Source organism: Grampus griseus (genome assembly GCF_964374135.1).
Source record: "Grampus griseus genome assembly, chromosome: 6".
Classification (NCBI taxonomy): Eukaryota; Metazoa; Chordata; class Mammalia; order Artiodactyla; family Delphinidae; genus Grampus; species Grampus griseus.
In genome coordinates this window covers 38,801,913-38,818,470 of record NC_139000.1, presented here as the reverse complement: position 1 = coordinate 38,818,470, position 16,558 = coordinate 38,801,913, and the positions used below count along the sequence as shown (strand labels likewise).

General features: G+C 42.8%; 1 protein-coding gene across 5 annotated transcripts in view; it reads right to left on the bottom strand.

Moving 5' to 3' along the window:
* Positions 1 to 6,804: 6,804 nt before the first annotated feature.
* The window catches only part of LOC309823473 (transducin-like enhancer protein 1), an 89,768-nt gene continuing 80,014 nt past the window's right edge, over positions 6,805 to 16,558 (bottom strand). For all 5 annotated transcript variants that reach the window (XM_082655785.1, XM_082655781.1, XM_082655784.1 and 2 more), the window contains 6 exons: positions 15,608 to 15,857; positions 13,402 to 13,649; positions 10,095 to 10,242; positions 8,563 to 8,713; positions 7,519 to 7,595; positions 6,805 to 7,373 (listed from right to left, as the gene is read on the bottom strand). In XM_082655785.1, the coding sequence (XP_082511911.1) occupies positions 7,266 to 7,373; positions 7,519 to 7,595; positions 8,563 to 8,713; positions 10,095 to 10,242; positions 13,402 to 13,649; positions 15,608 to 15,857 (982 nt within the window). In that variant the 3' untranslated portion in view covers positions 6,805 to 7,265. The remainder of the gene's footprint in view (positions 7,374 to 7,518; positions 7,596 to 8,562; positions 8,714 to 10,094; positions 10,243 to 13,401; positions 13,650 to 15,607; positions 15,858 to 16,558) is intronic.

Sequence of the window (16,558 nt, the reverse complement as noted above, 5' to 3'; positions counted from 1 at the left end):
AAAAATCTCAAATTTCTTAAAATTGTTGAATTCTCAAAAAAATGGCATCTCATTTAATGCCTGCAACAATGCTGTGAGGTAGGCATTTTTATTACAATTTGACAGTTGAAGAAAGATCCTGAGGGACTAAGGAACTTGCCCAAGGCCATGTACATATGAATGTAGGTATATGTATACATATGAATCATCTCTAGTATCCTTACCTGATGGGAGTTGATTCCAAATGCAGTGTTCTCCTAACAGTGCCCAGTTTGTGTCCTCATTACAAGTAGGATATTACTCACACAACTACAGAAGAACCTTTTATTTTAAACAACAAAAATGCTATAGAAGTAGGTTATAGTTCCCTGCTTTTAACTCATTACTAACATTTACCGTCATTGTGGTTTCTAAATTACCTACTTGAGGCCAGCAAAGAGTAACGATGGAAAATAATTAACACATGTAATTATTATAAACTATTGATTCTTAATATTGAAAATAAAACCCACAAGTTTATACAACAGAAAGCTATCTTGAAAAAATTGGACATCCACTTTAAGTGGCTGAAAGAAACTCGCAAGGGTCTATGAAAGGTTTTCTAGGAATTGTTAACAGGACAGACATATTAAGTATGAGGACAGGATGATCAAACAGCTGAGATCTTTAGGATCCTTTCAAAGAATGAATATAAGTTAGAACAAAACTAAATGGGGAAATGAGATATCATATATGGCCCATCATTAGCAAATATTCTTTAGAGTAAGAACAATGTGGTCAACCTGAAACAAACTAGCATTGCCATGCTTTGCTGAGGGTAGTATAAATGGGCCCAATATTTCTGGAAGGCAATTTGGCAGTGAATAATATCAATGATCTGAAATATCACTCTATCTCTTGATGCAGTAATTCCATTTCTTGGGATTAACTCTAAGGAAAGGAACAGGAGTAAGGCGAGAATATGATATACAAACATTTTCTCTATAAGAATTGTATCTCGGTGTTCGAAATAGCCTATATGCCTAATAAAAGAGAAAGGGCAAGTTAGAGTAAACCCAGCATAGTAAGTTGTTTGTGAATAACTTTTAATAATAAAGTCAACTGAATAGCAAAAACCCTCAAATAACCTAATTTTTTAAAATGAGCAAAGGACCTAAATAGACATTTTTCCAAAGAACACATACAAATGGCCAACAAATAGATGAAAAGGTTTTTAACATCACTGATCATCAGAAAATGCAAATCAAAACCACAAGGACATATCACCTCACATCTGTTAGGATATCTATAACCCAAAAAACAAGAGCTGACAAACACTGGCGAGAACATGGAGAAAAGGGAACTCTTGGTGGGAATGTACATTGGTTGAGCCACTACGGAGAACACTACAGAGGTTTCTCAAAATGTTAAAAATAAAACTACCATATGATCTAGCAACCCCACTTCTTTGTAGACATTCAAAGGAAATGAAATCATCTTGAAGAAATATGTGCACCCCCATGTTCATTGCAGCATTATTCACAATAGCCAATGTACAAAAACAATATACCTTGTGTCCATTAACAGATAAATGGATAAAGGAAATGTGACATATGTAAGTATATGTATGCATATATATATATATATATATATATAATGGAATTATTATTCAGCCTTTGAAAAGGAAAGCCTGCCATTTGTGACAAGATGAAATAACCTACAGAGCATTAAGCTAAGTGAAATAAGCCAGACAGAGAAAGACAAATACTGCATGCTGCTTTATATGTGGAATCTAAAAAAAAAAATTCAAACTCATAGAAACAGTAGAGGATGGTTGACAGGGGTTGAGAGAAATAGGGAGAGGTTGGTAAAGGTACAAAATTACAGTTATAAGATAAATAAGGTAGAGGATGATAATAATAATGTATTGTATAACTGAAATTTGCCAGGAAAGTAGAACTTGTGTTCTCACCCAAAAAAAAAGGTAAATATGTGAAGCGATGCATGTGTTAATTAACTGGATGTGGGGAATCCTTTCACAATGTATATGTATATTAAATCATCATGTTGGACACTTTAAATATTTTACTATTTTATTTGTCAATCATATGTCAAGCTGAAAACAAAAGAAAAAGTGAGAAGCAGGTTCCAAAACCACATGGACAAGTAGGTAGAACAGTAGAATTAAGACAATGGGCTTTGCAATCTGACCACCTGGGTTAAATCTCACTCTATAAACAATTAGTTGTGTGATCTCAAGCTGGTTACTGAATCTTAGTTTCTTCAGCGGTTAAATGAGTATGAAACCAGTAACTACCTCATTGGGCTTTTGTGAAAATTCAATGAGATAACACAAAGTGTTCAACTGTCCTTGGCACATAGTAAAACACTCAACAAATTGTTCACTTGTTCGCTATTATTAATCATCTGTACTATAGTTGATATAATTGGCATAAAAATAATATATTATTTCTAAGTGGTACAATTATAGGTTTTTATTTTCTTCTTTGTACCTTGCCATATTTTCCAAACTGAAAATCAGAGATATATGATACTTTTATGAATAAAAAAATAATCATGAGAAAACAACTGGAAGCCCTTGGACCAGTACCTGGAACACAGCAGTTCTTCCAAATACTTGCTGGAGCGTCAGCCACCGGCGGCCCTAGCCAGCTAATGTCAAATGAGTAATTCACATCCAAGACTGCTGAGAGCTGCCTGCCCGTCTCTTACCGTTGGTCTCCTTTGGGCAGTGACTCACCCACATGCCCCTCCATTACTGCCAGTAGATTCTTCCCCAGTGCCCCCCGCTGGAATAATTTCACCTTAGCCCAGTGACCGCCCCCATGTTGAGGTCACCCACTCAGTAAGCACTGGCTGACTGACTGAATCTAATATGATAATTTGAAGAAGAAAAACATTCTATAAAGTCAGCAGCTTATTGTTCTACATACAGTAAGTATTCCGGTTTTTGAAGAACAATTTCTAACTTTTAATTATGCATCACCACTCCAACATTGTGTACATTCTCGAGGCTTCCACTACATGAGGTGATTATGGTAGGTTTTCCAAGCCTTATAATAAGACTCACATAATTCACACTGAGTAACGGCTAAGTAAAAAAAAAAAAAAAAAAAGCAACTTTTTTAAGAGCTCAATTTTGGTTTAGACCTATTATAATATTTAGCTGCTAAAGTTAGTTTTGGGAACAGAGACTAATGTAAGAACAGCAACATCCAAACAGTATGCCTTGCATTTTATTTTGGTTTAGACCTATTATAATATTTAGCTGCAAAAGTTAGTTTTGGGAGCAGAGACTAATGTAAGAACAGCAACATCAAAACAGTATGCCTTGCATTTTATTGTCATTTTACTTTTAATCCTCAGCCCAAAGCCAAAAGTATACGGTTATTCCAGTCTTAAGAGAATATGAATATACTCTAATAGTTGATAATTCTACTGTAAAGATTATTGCTCTAGATTAGCAGTTCTCAAAGTGTAGTCTCCAGACCAGCAGCCTCAGGAACAGCTAGGAACTTGTCTGAGAAATGCAAATTCTCAGGTCCCACCCTGACCTACTGAATCAAAAACTCTGAGTCTGGAACCCAGAAATCTGAATTTTAATTAGTCCTCCTGGTGATTCTGATGCAGACTATAAAGTCTGAACACCAAACCACTTCACTGTTGAAGTGCTAGGACAAAATATGAAGCCAGAGAAGTTTTGGCTGTCTGGAGAGAAAGTTCACTGGGGCAGAAAATGCGCCTCACACAAGCTTCATCTTGCTCAGGGGAGCCTGAACCTGTGGTGATCTGCCGATTTCACTGCCGAAGGAAGAGTGAAGAGAAGATATTCTTGAGAAACAAATAAGCCACGATCTACAGCAGGGCGGAGGGTCTGAAATGTCCTCCCTCACGCTCAAGCTGATGGCAGAGGAAGCAATCTCTTGATGGAATTAAACAGCATGCTGAAATTGAGAATCCCTTTCTCTGATTTGCTGGAAAACTTTTGGGAAAGTCGCCACCTCGTTGTGCCGTTAGCAAAAGTGCAATTTTAAAAATCCCTGTATCAATGCTTTGGAGCCCGTTGCTACTTGCCAGTCATGAAACAGTCAAAGAATTAACCCATCAAAAATCCCATCTCTCAGCCACTGTGAGGATGATTATAATTTATGTCAGAAACTTCCCTATCATCTGCCAAATAACAAAAACTTTAAAAATGTTAATTATCATATTGATGAAATATGTTGTTCTTCTTATGAAGTACCAGAAACATCTAGTTATGAAAAAAGGCATTACAAAACCAGTCTCACTAGGCCTTCAATTTTTACCCAGCAAACTTCAATCCCACGGAAGAGCCACGTGGCAGAAACCTACGTTCAAGGTTAAGACTGTGAGTGACTTAAAACAAAACAGAACAAAAACAAGAGTAAATATATATAAAATAAAACCTATTAAAAAGAATGGGGAAAACAATCATTTGCATAAATTCAGTCCTAAATGAGTAAACACAAACCTATCTACACACCTATATACATCAGGGAAATGTGCAAGTTGTAAATATTTCAGATAAAATGAAGAGGAAACCTGGAGAGCTGGGAACGATCACAGGCCACTCTGCAAGGCTAGAAAGAACAAACCTGAATTTGGTTCTATCTCCCATGAGGCCAGGAGGACACAGCTTCCCTGAGCCTTGGTTACTTAAATAGGGATAATGACATTCATCTCCTGATATTCTTATATGTGAACCTGCCTTGCACGCTCTCTAGGAGGATCTGAATTTGTTGAACACTAGTTTATAATCCATATTCAAGGCAAGAGGTACATAAACATTTGGCTTACCCAGGTGTCAACGATCACATGATTCCAATCTCCCGGGGGAGAGAAGTGGGGCCTCCTAACTTCACAGTTGAGGAAGAAATCTCCCATTCATGTCCTCCATCTGTGAGACAGTTGGTGGTCCCAGTCGTGCTTCACATCCCTGAGTCTGACCTTCAAGACCCTGAGAAGGAGGTATGACTATTTTATCGTTCCCGTTTAACAAGTGAGGAAACAACTGTCTCGGTAATTCCCCAAGATTCCAAACCCCGAGCAGAGGGACGAGCTCTGTAGAACGCCTCTTCCAGGACCAGACTAGAGTCTCATCCAAAAGCAATGGACTGGTTTCATCAGATTCAAGATAATCGATGTCTTGATAAGATCTAGACCCTCAGAAAATCCCATGAGAGAAAGAATATTGGAAGCTTGGGAAACCATAAAGCATGAAGGGAGAAAATGCACCAACAGAAAATAGGACTATTTCTTTAACCCAGAATCCCTTCAAATATATTCCCCCTTCTCCAGGAGCACCCGCTGCACAGTAGGAGAAATCTCGTCTCCCACGTGACTAAGTCCCCACCAAGGGACCAGTAGTGGAAGTGATGGACAAATTCCTAGTCACCTGCCTGGAAGCATACCCCTTCCCCTGGACTCCCACTCTTTCCCCACTGCTGACTAGGAGTGGAGGCCCACGGGAATAACGGTGCAAGTGCAGAGCTGCATCACTGCCCTGAGGCTCTGGGTCATAGGTGGGTAAGACACAAACCCTTTTGTGGTCTCAAAGCCACTGTACTGTTGGGTGCTGTTACAGCAACTTAACCTCTACTCTACAGAAAACAGGGATGGTGAGGCAGGGAAGGAGAGAGAACAGAAGAGGTAAACAGCTCATTAACAAGCCATCGGAGTCTGTAGTACAGAAACTTACTTCATTATACAAGGAAGGGATGAGAGAGAAATCAGCTTTAGTAATTAGGCCTTTGCCATCCACTTACTGAGAAGAGAAAATATTTAACGAACTATGTACATAAACATTATTTTGGCAAAAAGCAAACAAAATAATGTTAAGTGTATAAAAACAAGAAGGTCTGGATAACAAACGAAAAATGTTAAACTGCCAACAAATTGCTGGATCATAAGAAAATAAGAACATTAAAAGATTCCTTAGGTGCTATTTTTAAACAGCCAGAAAACCTGGTTTAAAATTATTAACCATTATTTTTGAAAATATAGCAGTAAATAATAGGTATATAAAGAATGAGTCATGCAGCCTTTCCAGGAGGAACCATGCACGGCAACTTATTAAAAGCCCAGGGTTACAGGTTTCATCTAATCAAATTAGTGAAAGCTTGTCCACAAAGATAAGGACCAGACTAATGACAGGGGGCCAGGGCTGTAGCTGCAGGGAAAAGCCTTAACGAGAAGGATGGAGCGAAGTGCTGAGTGTGGTTGGCTCACGTCAACTAATATAATAGATCAAATAAGTATTAATGAGATAAAACCAGCAGGCATCCCACCTTTCTTTTACAGGTTAATGAACTCCACAGCTTTGTGGATATCATCAGTCTTAACACTAAACCCAAGTCACCTCCCTTTCTTGAAACGTGCAGCTTGTGAAGGGAGAGACTAGAGATTTGAAAATGCTAGGCTTTCCTAGAGAAAAGAATATTCTATCTCCCAGTGAATCACCAAGAAAAGGCAAAGCTTTAATTTGTGACCTCGAATCACAACAGTATCCAAACAAAAGAATGAATCTTGGCAAAGTTATTTTTGCTTCCCAAATAAAATCGTCGTTAATAAACCTCCGGTTACTCATTATTCCTAGTCTTGACTTCCTGGTTAACTCAGAAGTGTTAATTAGGTTCTAGTGCGGTGGGAGTCCGTGACAAAATATATTTATAAAATAAGAAGTGCACTTTAAAACTCCCTCTACAAATGTTTGAACTTTGCTTATAGAACCCGCACCAACGATCCCAAAGCGTTGATAAAAACAATGAAGAAGAAGGAAAACCACTTATTGGTACTAAAGCCTTTACTGTAATAAACCAAATATATTTACAATTTATACAAATGTTTAACCTTCAACAAAAATACAAAAAAACATTTCACAAGATGCAAAACGAGGAAACAAGTTCATTGGAGACACCACTGCTCTACCACGGACAGACAGGAGGGGAACGGCAAGGAACAGAAAGGTAATCTCGGCAGATCTCACAGAAAGAAAAGGATGGACTCTGCCCAGGTCAGCGGGCTCCATTCCTCAAGCCCACAACCCTCACCCCTCTGTCCACTTTGCCTCGGTGCTCCATTTGGTCTAGGTAGGTAGGTGACCTTCTGTTGATGTGCTCACGGCCTCCTCTTTGTAGACGCAAAGTAGTTTTGTGTCAAGGTTTGGAAACAGGTTTTTGTGTTTTTAAAGTTATAACTTTTCTATTTCTACAAATTCAAAACATTTTGGCCCAATTCAACTATAAACGTTAAACCACATAATGTTTTCAGTAGATGACTTCATAGACTGTAGCTTTCTTGTCCCCTGAGCCAGTGACTATGTACTTATCATCCACAGAGATGTCACAGCTGAGCACGGATGAGGACTCTTTGGACTGGAAGAGAAAACAATGGACATGTGTTTAATGTGGAACAGAGATGCTCAGGGCCCTGCTCCCAACAAGGCACCTTCACTGCTGGCGTCATCAGCAATGCTGTGGTCCAACTGTCTGTCATTCTATGTAAGGAGCACGGACTTACCTGGAATATGCTAGCTCCATAGGGTGTCCGCCAAGCATTGAGGAGGTTATCTTTTCCAGTACTCACAAACCATTTACCTAGAATTAGCAAAGGAACATGTGGTTGTGGCTTAACTAGATTAGAATTCCTGCTATACTATTAGCTACTTGGGCTTAATCAAACTCAGAGCATTTTTAATCATGAACTATCATGTCCAAGGGGTTGGGCCATGACATGAATAGACACAGCAGGTTTTAAATCTGGGCTCCACTGTGAACCATCTGTGATCTTGGGTTTAATCAAAGCGGTGGCAGGAACCATGTCAGTCCCGTTAGCCACCGGATACATGACAGGTAGCTTCACACGGAGCATGCAGTGGGTCCTCGAATAGTCAGTCAATGAAGTTGTCTTCTGTTAGCTTCTTTATGATAAAATGGGACTAGGAAGGATTAAATGACGAATCTAAGTTAAATGGCAGACAGCACATATGGCACATAGGATGGTCAATATGTGATAGCTATTCATCCATCCATCTGTCCATCCGTCCATCCATCCATCCATCCGTCCATCCATCTGTCCATCCATCCATCCATCCATCTTGTGAATAAATATTTGACCCCCCATGAACTTCTTCCCTCATTATCCTCACTGCAGAGTGTAACGGTCTGGGTGCAGCTAAGTGTTCCCTTCTCTGCCCATGGGCTGCTCATCCCGGTCAGTTCATAGCAACCTCCTCTGCTCCTGCCTCATTTTTCTATAAACTCCCACCAACCCCTCTCAGAGGGGTTGCCTCCACCCACACCCCTGACACTCCCCGCTGAAAACAAACATGTGTCAGAACTTCGTATTAGGCAATTCTATCACCTGCTGACTTTTCCCAACTCAGGGAAACAGACAAAAACAGACATCCCTATGCTCTGAGGGACATTTTAAGACAACAGAATTACTGCATCCAGATGCTCAGAGAACAACATTTTTTTCCAGATATCATCTCCACTATATTTTTTAGAAGTATTTTCCATTTAGGCCATCAATATTTCCCGGTTTCCTTTCAGTTGAACTCACCACAATAAGCAAATTTCAGGGAGAGCACACAGCTCTCGTGGAGATGCAGCTGGTACTTGTCAGGTTTGTTCACGTGGAGAACTTCCACGTTGCTGCTCTCCATGCCCACGGCCAGCCACTCCCCAGTTGGGCAATAACCAAGGGAGAATATCTACAAGAAGCAGAAGAGGCTCACTGAGTATTCTGCCCAGTAGACTTAGGAAGTGAACAGACAACAAGAAAAGGGGAAAAACTAGCAAGAACAGGAGGAGGTAATAAGCAAAGGCAAAGTCTACAGGACAACCATGCCAACCCAGATAAGTCAAGTGTTAAAGGCCTTTATGAAACAATTGGAAAAAAATAAAAACAACTGCAACACTTGTGTCATGGGTGATAAAATCAAGAAATTGTTCTTAATAATAACGGTATTCTGTGTGTTGTTTGAAAGGGTTCCTTATCTTTTACAGATACTAACTGAAATACTTATGGATGAAATGATATAACGTCTGGGATTTACTTAAAAATAATCCAGTGTTTGGGGGCAGGGATGACAGATGAGACAAGACTGGTCATGTGTTAGTAACTGTTGAAGCTGGGTGATGGGCATATGTGGTTTATCATATAATTCTCTGTACTTTCATATATGCTTGAACATTCTCTGTTCTCATAAATTGAATATATTTGAAATTTTCCATAAGAAGTTTTAAAAAAGGGCAGACCAAAAATAGGATCCTACCCATAATGGGAACAGGACTGGAAGGGAACAGGGAAGCCTATAAGAAACTCAACAAAATTTTGACAGGGACATGAAATTTAGTTGCACGTATAGTTGTTTCCCATTTCTGTCCTATTTTTCTGACTGGAATTATTAAAGAAAAAAAAGTAAGTAAATAAGTCACAATAAAAAGGACAATTCCACCATCAACAGAAAACACTTAAAATGGCATGCACTATCTTTCCCCAAACAGGCCTAGATTCAGACACTTGACATCTAAATAAGCTCCACAGTCCACAAAGTTGCCATTTTTATATCATTTCAAAACTCCATAAATCGAGTCAGCCATGAGTCCAGTGTCTGAGGGATGAGTAACAAAATGGGCATCCACTGAGATACTGCTGGATTTTTTAAGCTCCCTGATTTAAGCAAAATGAATCAACTTGCAGAGCTGTTATGATTTTTCTCTACTCCTTGTGATATCCCTGCATATTTCTCAAGGTCTATTTATATGTGAATAAAATCATTTCTCATCCCCACATTAGATGGACAACAGATCAGACCCTGTATGTTCTTCATGGCACAAATTCCTGAAACAACTCATATACAAGTAAAACAACTAACACATCTTAACCTACAGCATTTTAAAAACCAGTCTAAGTGTTTCAGGGTAATTTGTGTGTGTGTGTGTGTGTGTGTGTGTTTGTATCTCAAATTAAAGCCAGGTCTGTTTGTCTAGCTACTACTCTTGGGGGTGGGAGGGAGCGGGGAAGGTATGGGGAGGGCGTGCACCACACACAGAGCACCGCGTGGGTTCCGGGGAGGGACAAGCCTGCACCTGGGAGGTGAAGTCGTGCTGCTGCAGCTGCCGCCCTTCACGCAGGTCCCAGGACCGGACCGTGTTGTCCAAGCCGCCCGTCCAGAGCTTGGTGCCGTCGTTAGAAATGTCAATACAGCTGGCCCCGTCTGTGTGGCCCTGGAATTGCCTGATAAAACAAACCAGATTGAATAATGATTTCCTGCCAGAGCTCAAGGTAAACACTGTTGTGTTGTTAGTTTTGGACTCGCTGTGCGTGTGTCACCTCCTCGGTGTCTGCTGATGTGCAAGATCAAACCAACCTTCCCCCCGAGGAGGAGAGGAAACGGCACCTGCAGACTTTCTTTTCCTTTTTTCATGATCCAAGTGCTGAAGAAATGGAATGCCGTTTTAGGTCACCACACAGGAGAAGTTAAATACGCTCCTATAGCTATTCTCACAAATCTGTCTGGAAGGTAAAATTCCTCCTAGGTCTGAAAAAGTGTTTTAAGTGTGAAAGTGGGGAAAAAAAGACAAACACACAAAATCCCAAGTGTATTCCTTAAAGAAAGAAGCAGGCTTGGCCTATAACTGTGCAGGCCTGAATCACCACATCACCAGCCCAGGGCCGAGGAGCACTCCCATTTTCATGAGTGAGTAACACCGCAATGCCCTTCGTGCCAACAAAGCATGAGCTCATGTATTTACTCAACCTCGCGTTTTCTATTCGAAAGAGCCCCACGTTAGGAAATCTGGACTCCTGGAGACAAAGGGGCATGCCGGCCTCCTGACTCAGAGGTGTGGGGCAGAGACAGAGCTGATTGCTGACTGACCCCTGGGCACGGTCCTGCCCTCAAATCTGAGCACAAGGCTGTTGTTCTCTTAAAGGGGAACCTCGTGCCTCAGTCAAAAACCACCACCAAAGAACAGACTTGTGGTTGCCAAGGGTGGGGGGCTGGGAGGGATGGACTGGGAGTTTGGGGTTAGCAGATGCAAACTGTTACATTTAGAATGGATAAACAACAAGGTCCTACTGTCTAGCACAGGGAACTCTATCCAAACTCCTGGGATAAACCATAATGGAAAAGAATATAAAAAAAAAGAATGTGCCACTTGGCTGTACGGCAGAAACTAGCACAACACTGTAAATCAACTATACTTCAAAAAACAAACAAACAAAACAACAAAGAACCACTACCAAGGACAACGAGCCGACAGGGATTTGCTGAGTGCGATGCTCTGCCAGGCCCCAGGCAGGGCTTGCCGAGGGGAGGTTGACGTAAGCCACCACGGGGCTGGTGGCATGGGGGTCGTGGACCTGCTTTTGCAGGCCAAGAGGGAGCTGGCAGAGGAGTGACTGGAACAGGTGAGAAGTGTTCCGAGGTTCGATCAGGATGGTGAACCAGGCAGAATCCATGAGAGAACTGCTTGGAAATTTCAATGCCCGGAGAAAAGTTTCCACCGCCTCTCCTTCCTATTACCTTAGTATTCCTGCAGAGCTCCCAACTTTAAAGCTGACCTTGGAATTTAAAGGGCATGGAGGAAAAGACAAGAGCACCACTGTTGCCCTGAATTCTGAAACAAGATGTGAACCATCACTCCAAAAATCTCTTCCCTGAAAACTACTCAGAGCTTCCATCCTGGTCCTCTCCCCCATGCACCCCAACTCTCTGCCTCAAACGTCCCAGCCTGCACCCAAGGCTTTCCCGCTGGTCTGGAGCAGTCCTGCCCCACATTTCCAAAGTGCTGCTTTTCTGTCCTCAAACAGCTCGTGAAACCCAGGGACCTCCTCTTCATTTCATCCTCTGAATTTTTTTTTTACCTCTGAAACTCATGAAATACTTTGACTTCTTGAAAACAACTGTGTTTCTCTGCTGACCTAAGCTCTTCGTGGGTGTCCCTCGATCCCTCCGTCCACTTATCTCAGCGCTACCCTCAGGTCAGGCTCCTAGAACGCAGATCCTAGGGCTGTTCAGAACGTGCTGGGTCACAGCAGATACAAAGATATTCAGGAGACTCTGTACTGCCCTGTCACACAGAGTGGCCGCTAGCCACGTGTGGCCTGTCCAAACTGAGAGAGGGAGAGATGTGTGAAGCAGGCCAACGTATCCAACAGGTACTTACTCCCTGGGGGCCGGCACAGAGCAGGGGCCCAGAACATACAAGAGGGCAGAGTGCCTGGGCCCCATTACAGCTCCTCCACGATAACATCAGGATAACAGCAGTGCAGAAGCGACAAGGATTAAAGAGATGAATATTTGAAAAGCACTTCGAATGAATATTTTGGGAGAGCTATTTATTAAGTTTAAAAAAGAAAAAAGCAGAAAGAAAAGAAAAAACAGCCGACACTTGCTAGGCTGAAAGTTTGAAGGGGCTGTTGGCTTGGCTCCGTTTGTTCACTTTGCTCATTCTGAGCTGCCCGGAGAGTGACAAGAAAAATAACCACACTGTCACCGACACACAGGGACAGAGCCTGGTTCGGTGACACTTAGTGGATTTCTACAGAAACGGTTGAAGAAAGAGTGAGCTGCTATAATCAACTCCACAGCCCGTCCCTTCCCTCCAGCTCTGGGCCCAGAAGCACGGGAGGAGCCCTGCTAAATAACATCCAAGTCTAAAAAGGCACCATGAACAGTGTTCCTGAGCGAAGATGAACTGTGACACGAAAGGGCGAAACACAGGCCCGTTCTGCCGTAGATGTTTAACTAGCTCTTCCTTTTCTAAAGACTTTTCTCTAACATCCCTGACGTGAGCACCGACTCAGCCAGAGGGCGTGAGCTGGCCAGAGCCGAGGAGGGACACAAAGCTGGCAGATTCCAAGCAGCTGGGCTCCTTCCTGGGGGAAATGACCCCTGGACAGAGCTTATTTAGTTATTGAGAAACACAGCTACTTTAAAACCATTCTGTGGGTGAAATTCGTGGAATCTCCTCTTCTAATGTCCTTTTGTTGATTTTCTGTCATCCTTTATCAGCTGGCTCCTGTGCGCACATACGAGGTTCTAGGCAAAGCCAAAAACATCTAGTATTGAGGACCTTTTGTACCTCCATCTAATCCATGGTATGCTGCCCCTTGGCAAAAGCCAGGAATGTTTTTTAAACAAATCTGGCATGTGTATGTGGCTGAAGAACGGGAACATTAGGGAGGTAAATATAAAGCCTGGGTGACACCCAAGCGTGGCCACAAGACCGTAAGCCCTCTGAGGGCGGTGATACGGTACTGACACCCAGATCCAAGCCTGGCACGTGTGGGCTGAGCCTGGGGGCCGGCAGAGAAGCAGGGGTAATAGGGGGCCTTTTGACCCAGGTACTCAAGCAGGGAAGCCCCACTCAGGAAACCACCCCTGCTCACCTCACCAGCGTCTGGTTGTGCAGGTCCCACACGGCGATGTTGCCGTCGCTGCAGCATGAGAAGCAGACCTTGGAGTCGGGGCTGATGGCCAAGGCGTAGCAGGCGGGGGCCGAGGACGTCAGCTCTGCCTTGATGCGCGGGGTGGGAGCCGCCAGGTCCCAAATGGACAGGGTACTGGCTTCCCCTCCCACTATGAGAGTGCAGCCATCAGGGAGCAATTTGCAGGAACGGATGTAGTTATCCCTGTTCTGTGAAATAAACATAATTCAATTGTTATAATGCATGACCAAGCAGTAACAATGCCATGTTCTCTAACTGCTGTCTCCGTCGTTGACTTAAAAAGTGGTATTTCGGGGACACTACCAAAGCAAGCGTTCTGTAGTAAAGATCAGCATCTGATGGCCCCTGGCTCCTTTGAAGTCGTAAACAAAGCAAACTCACAGGATTGCTCGGCATGTGTGAAGGCTTAGATATAACTGCCGCCGAAGCCCAATTTCCTGCTGAGTAGACGCAACTGAGATGATCAGGGGATGTAAGGTAAGGGTACATGTACTTCTTTACAAAGAAGCCACTTTTCACAGCTAGTTTGTAAATCTTTGACCTCATCAGCCTCCGTTATTTACTATTTGGAAACTGCAGACATACTACCTATGCTTTGGTTTTCATTACTCTTAAGTTTCTGCCTAAGGCTTGTACTGTGTCTTTATTAGCCAAATGGATCCTTGTCTGAGACTTGAACACAGCTGCTTTCTCAAGTTGTAACACGGCTGCTGTGATATTTAAGCCTCTCAACCCAAAGGCCAAAAAAATGAATAAAAGAAGGCATCTGGGCTTCCCTGGTGGCGCAGTGGTTGAGAGTCCGCCTGCCGATGCAGGGCACGGGTTCGTGTCCCGGTCCGGGAAGATCCCACATGCCACAGAGCGGCTGGGCCCGTGAGCCATGGCCGCTGAGCCTGCACGTCCGGAGCCTGTGCTCTGCAACAGGAGAGGCCACAACAGCGAGAGGCCCGCGTATGGCAAAAAAAAAAAAGAAGGCATCTCTCCATCAAAACCAACACATTAGAAAAGGGAGGTGGGACCTAAAATGACCCCCGCCCTCTGCAACAAAGAAATAACTGCTATCCTTTGACCCAAACAGATACAGTCAGAGTCTTTAGTATGCTTTAACCATGGCCTATTGTTCAAAGATTAGAGAAACTTTAAGCAATGTAATTTCAAAAAAGATGATGAGTGTTACAAAACTCTCCTACCATTGGGCTGCCAAAAAGCTTGCTTGGGTTTTTCCGTAAGATGTTCAAGTATGTTTCCCTATGTTTAACTTTCATTAATGGATATATTTTTAAGTTATTTGATTGCAAAAAAAAAACAAAAACCCAAGAACTAGCCCAAAGAGGCTTTTCGTCTCAAAAAACACAGTCAGTCTTCATTTTGGAAACACCCTCTCAGGAATCCTTGCCACTTGCCAGGGGGGCAGCAGGTAAAGTGTACCACATGCCGAAGCAAAGTGCAGGCAGACACCCTACAGGGGCAGGGCAGCCTATAGTCCACTTCAGGCCAATGGTACGTGGTGTGTAAATCCTGTGGCTACTGTGTAGAGAACATGTCCTGATGTATTCTATGATCCTGAAAAACGCAACACGGTATTGGCTGGGGGGAGGCGGGGAAGCATTCCCACCACCCCCGTCCTGCTGAAGGCTGCCCTGATTTCTTGCAGTGCGATCTAGTAACTCGTTCGTAAAGTTAAGGTCATAAAACTCAGCCAGGTCTCCCTGAAAACACAGACCCTGTTCAGAATGGTTTTATGCCACGTTATCAAATGTTTACTCTTCAATATTTATCCAAAGGCTGTAGGGAAATTAAAAGTCGAGGGGAGTGCAGGGCTCAGAGTCCAGGCCTAGCTGCACTCCATCCATTAAACGGGAAACCCCCTTCTGAATACACATTCAAACAAGAACCGCTTCTGTAAACTACTGTTAAAATATGTTTTAAGAGAAATCCATCAACTCTGGGATTTAACCACTGAAACAGCAACAAATGAAACCTTCACGCTGAGGGGAGAGAGTGGGGAGAGCTAAATAGCTAACACAGGAAACAGAATGGGCTTCCATTTCCTCATAATGGGAATAAAACCCAGGCCCCGACAGCGATTTCCTTACTGAGTCTCCAGGAGGAAATTACCCTTGTGCACCAGCTCCTTCTCACTCACCAGACAGTCGAGCTGAGAGACGGGGCTCTTGTTGCCAGGGTGGCTGATGTCCCAGACCTTGACGCAGCCCTTGCCGCCCGTGTACACGTGTCGCGTGGGGTTGCTGATGGTCACCGCACACACCACCTCCCCGTGGTTCAGGGTGTTGATCTGGCGAGCGTGGCGGGGGATGCCGGGGCCAATGAGGGCGTCCGGGGGGAAGGGGACAGGCTGCATCTGACCGTCCGCAGTAACGTGGAAGGAGTATGCGCTTTTGGGGAGGGGATGGTTAGGGAGAAGAGAGAAGAACGGGAGAGGAGACAGAAAAAACATTTATCATAAAGCAATTAGTCCTTACCACAGCACGCTTCTATGAGAAAGACAGAGCAAAGATTCTTGCCACGACTTCCTTTTGAAATCAGTATAAGTTGAAGTGTTTACTGATGAAACAAACGAAATAAATAACAGCCAAAGTCCAGGGTGTTAAAAAAGATATATATTAAATGCTTTTTTAAAAACTTTTTTAAGATTTTTAAACTGTGCTCTTCATTCCGTAAGGCATTCCTTCAAATCCTGTTAAAAAACATTACATGTGCTTCCAAATTAACATAAAATACTTCCTTCTTGTACCCTGTATAATTGTATGATTCCTTAGTATAATTTAAAATGATTATTTTTGATGCTTAAGATGAAGCCCTTGAGAGCTCATAATGATTACACACGGTAAACCACGTACTTCAACATCAACAAACAAAAACAGCTTTCTAAACGTACCAGTTTAAGGCTTGGACTTAAACTCTCTTTTGCATAATTAACAGAAAATAATAAAGAGATTCTCTTACATCAAATGGCTTTCTGACAAGACTTCAAGTTTCCACCTCAACGACCTCCCTGTCTACTTTGGCCACAAAGCCCAGTTTTATCGAAGGCAGCAAAGCTTTCAACTAAAAGACTACTCTTCCCAGCGTTGCT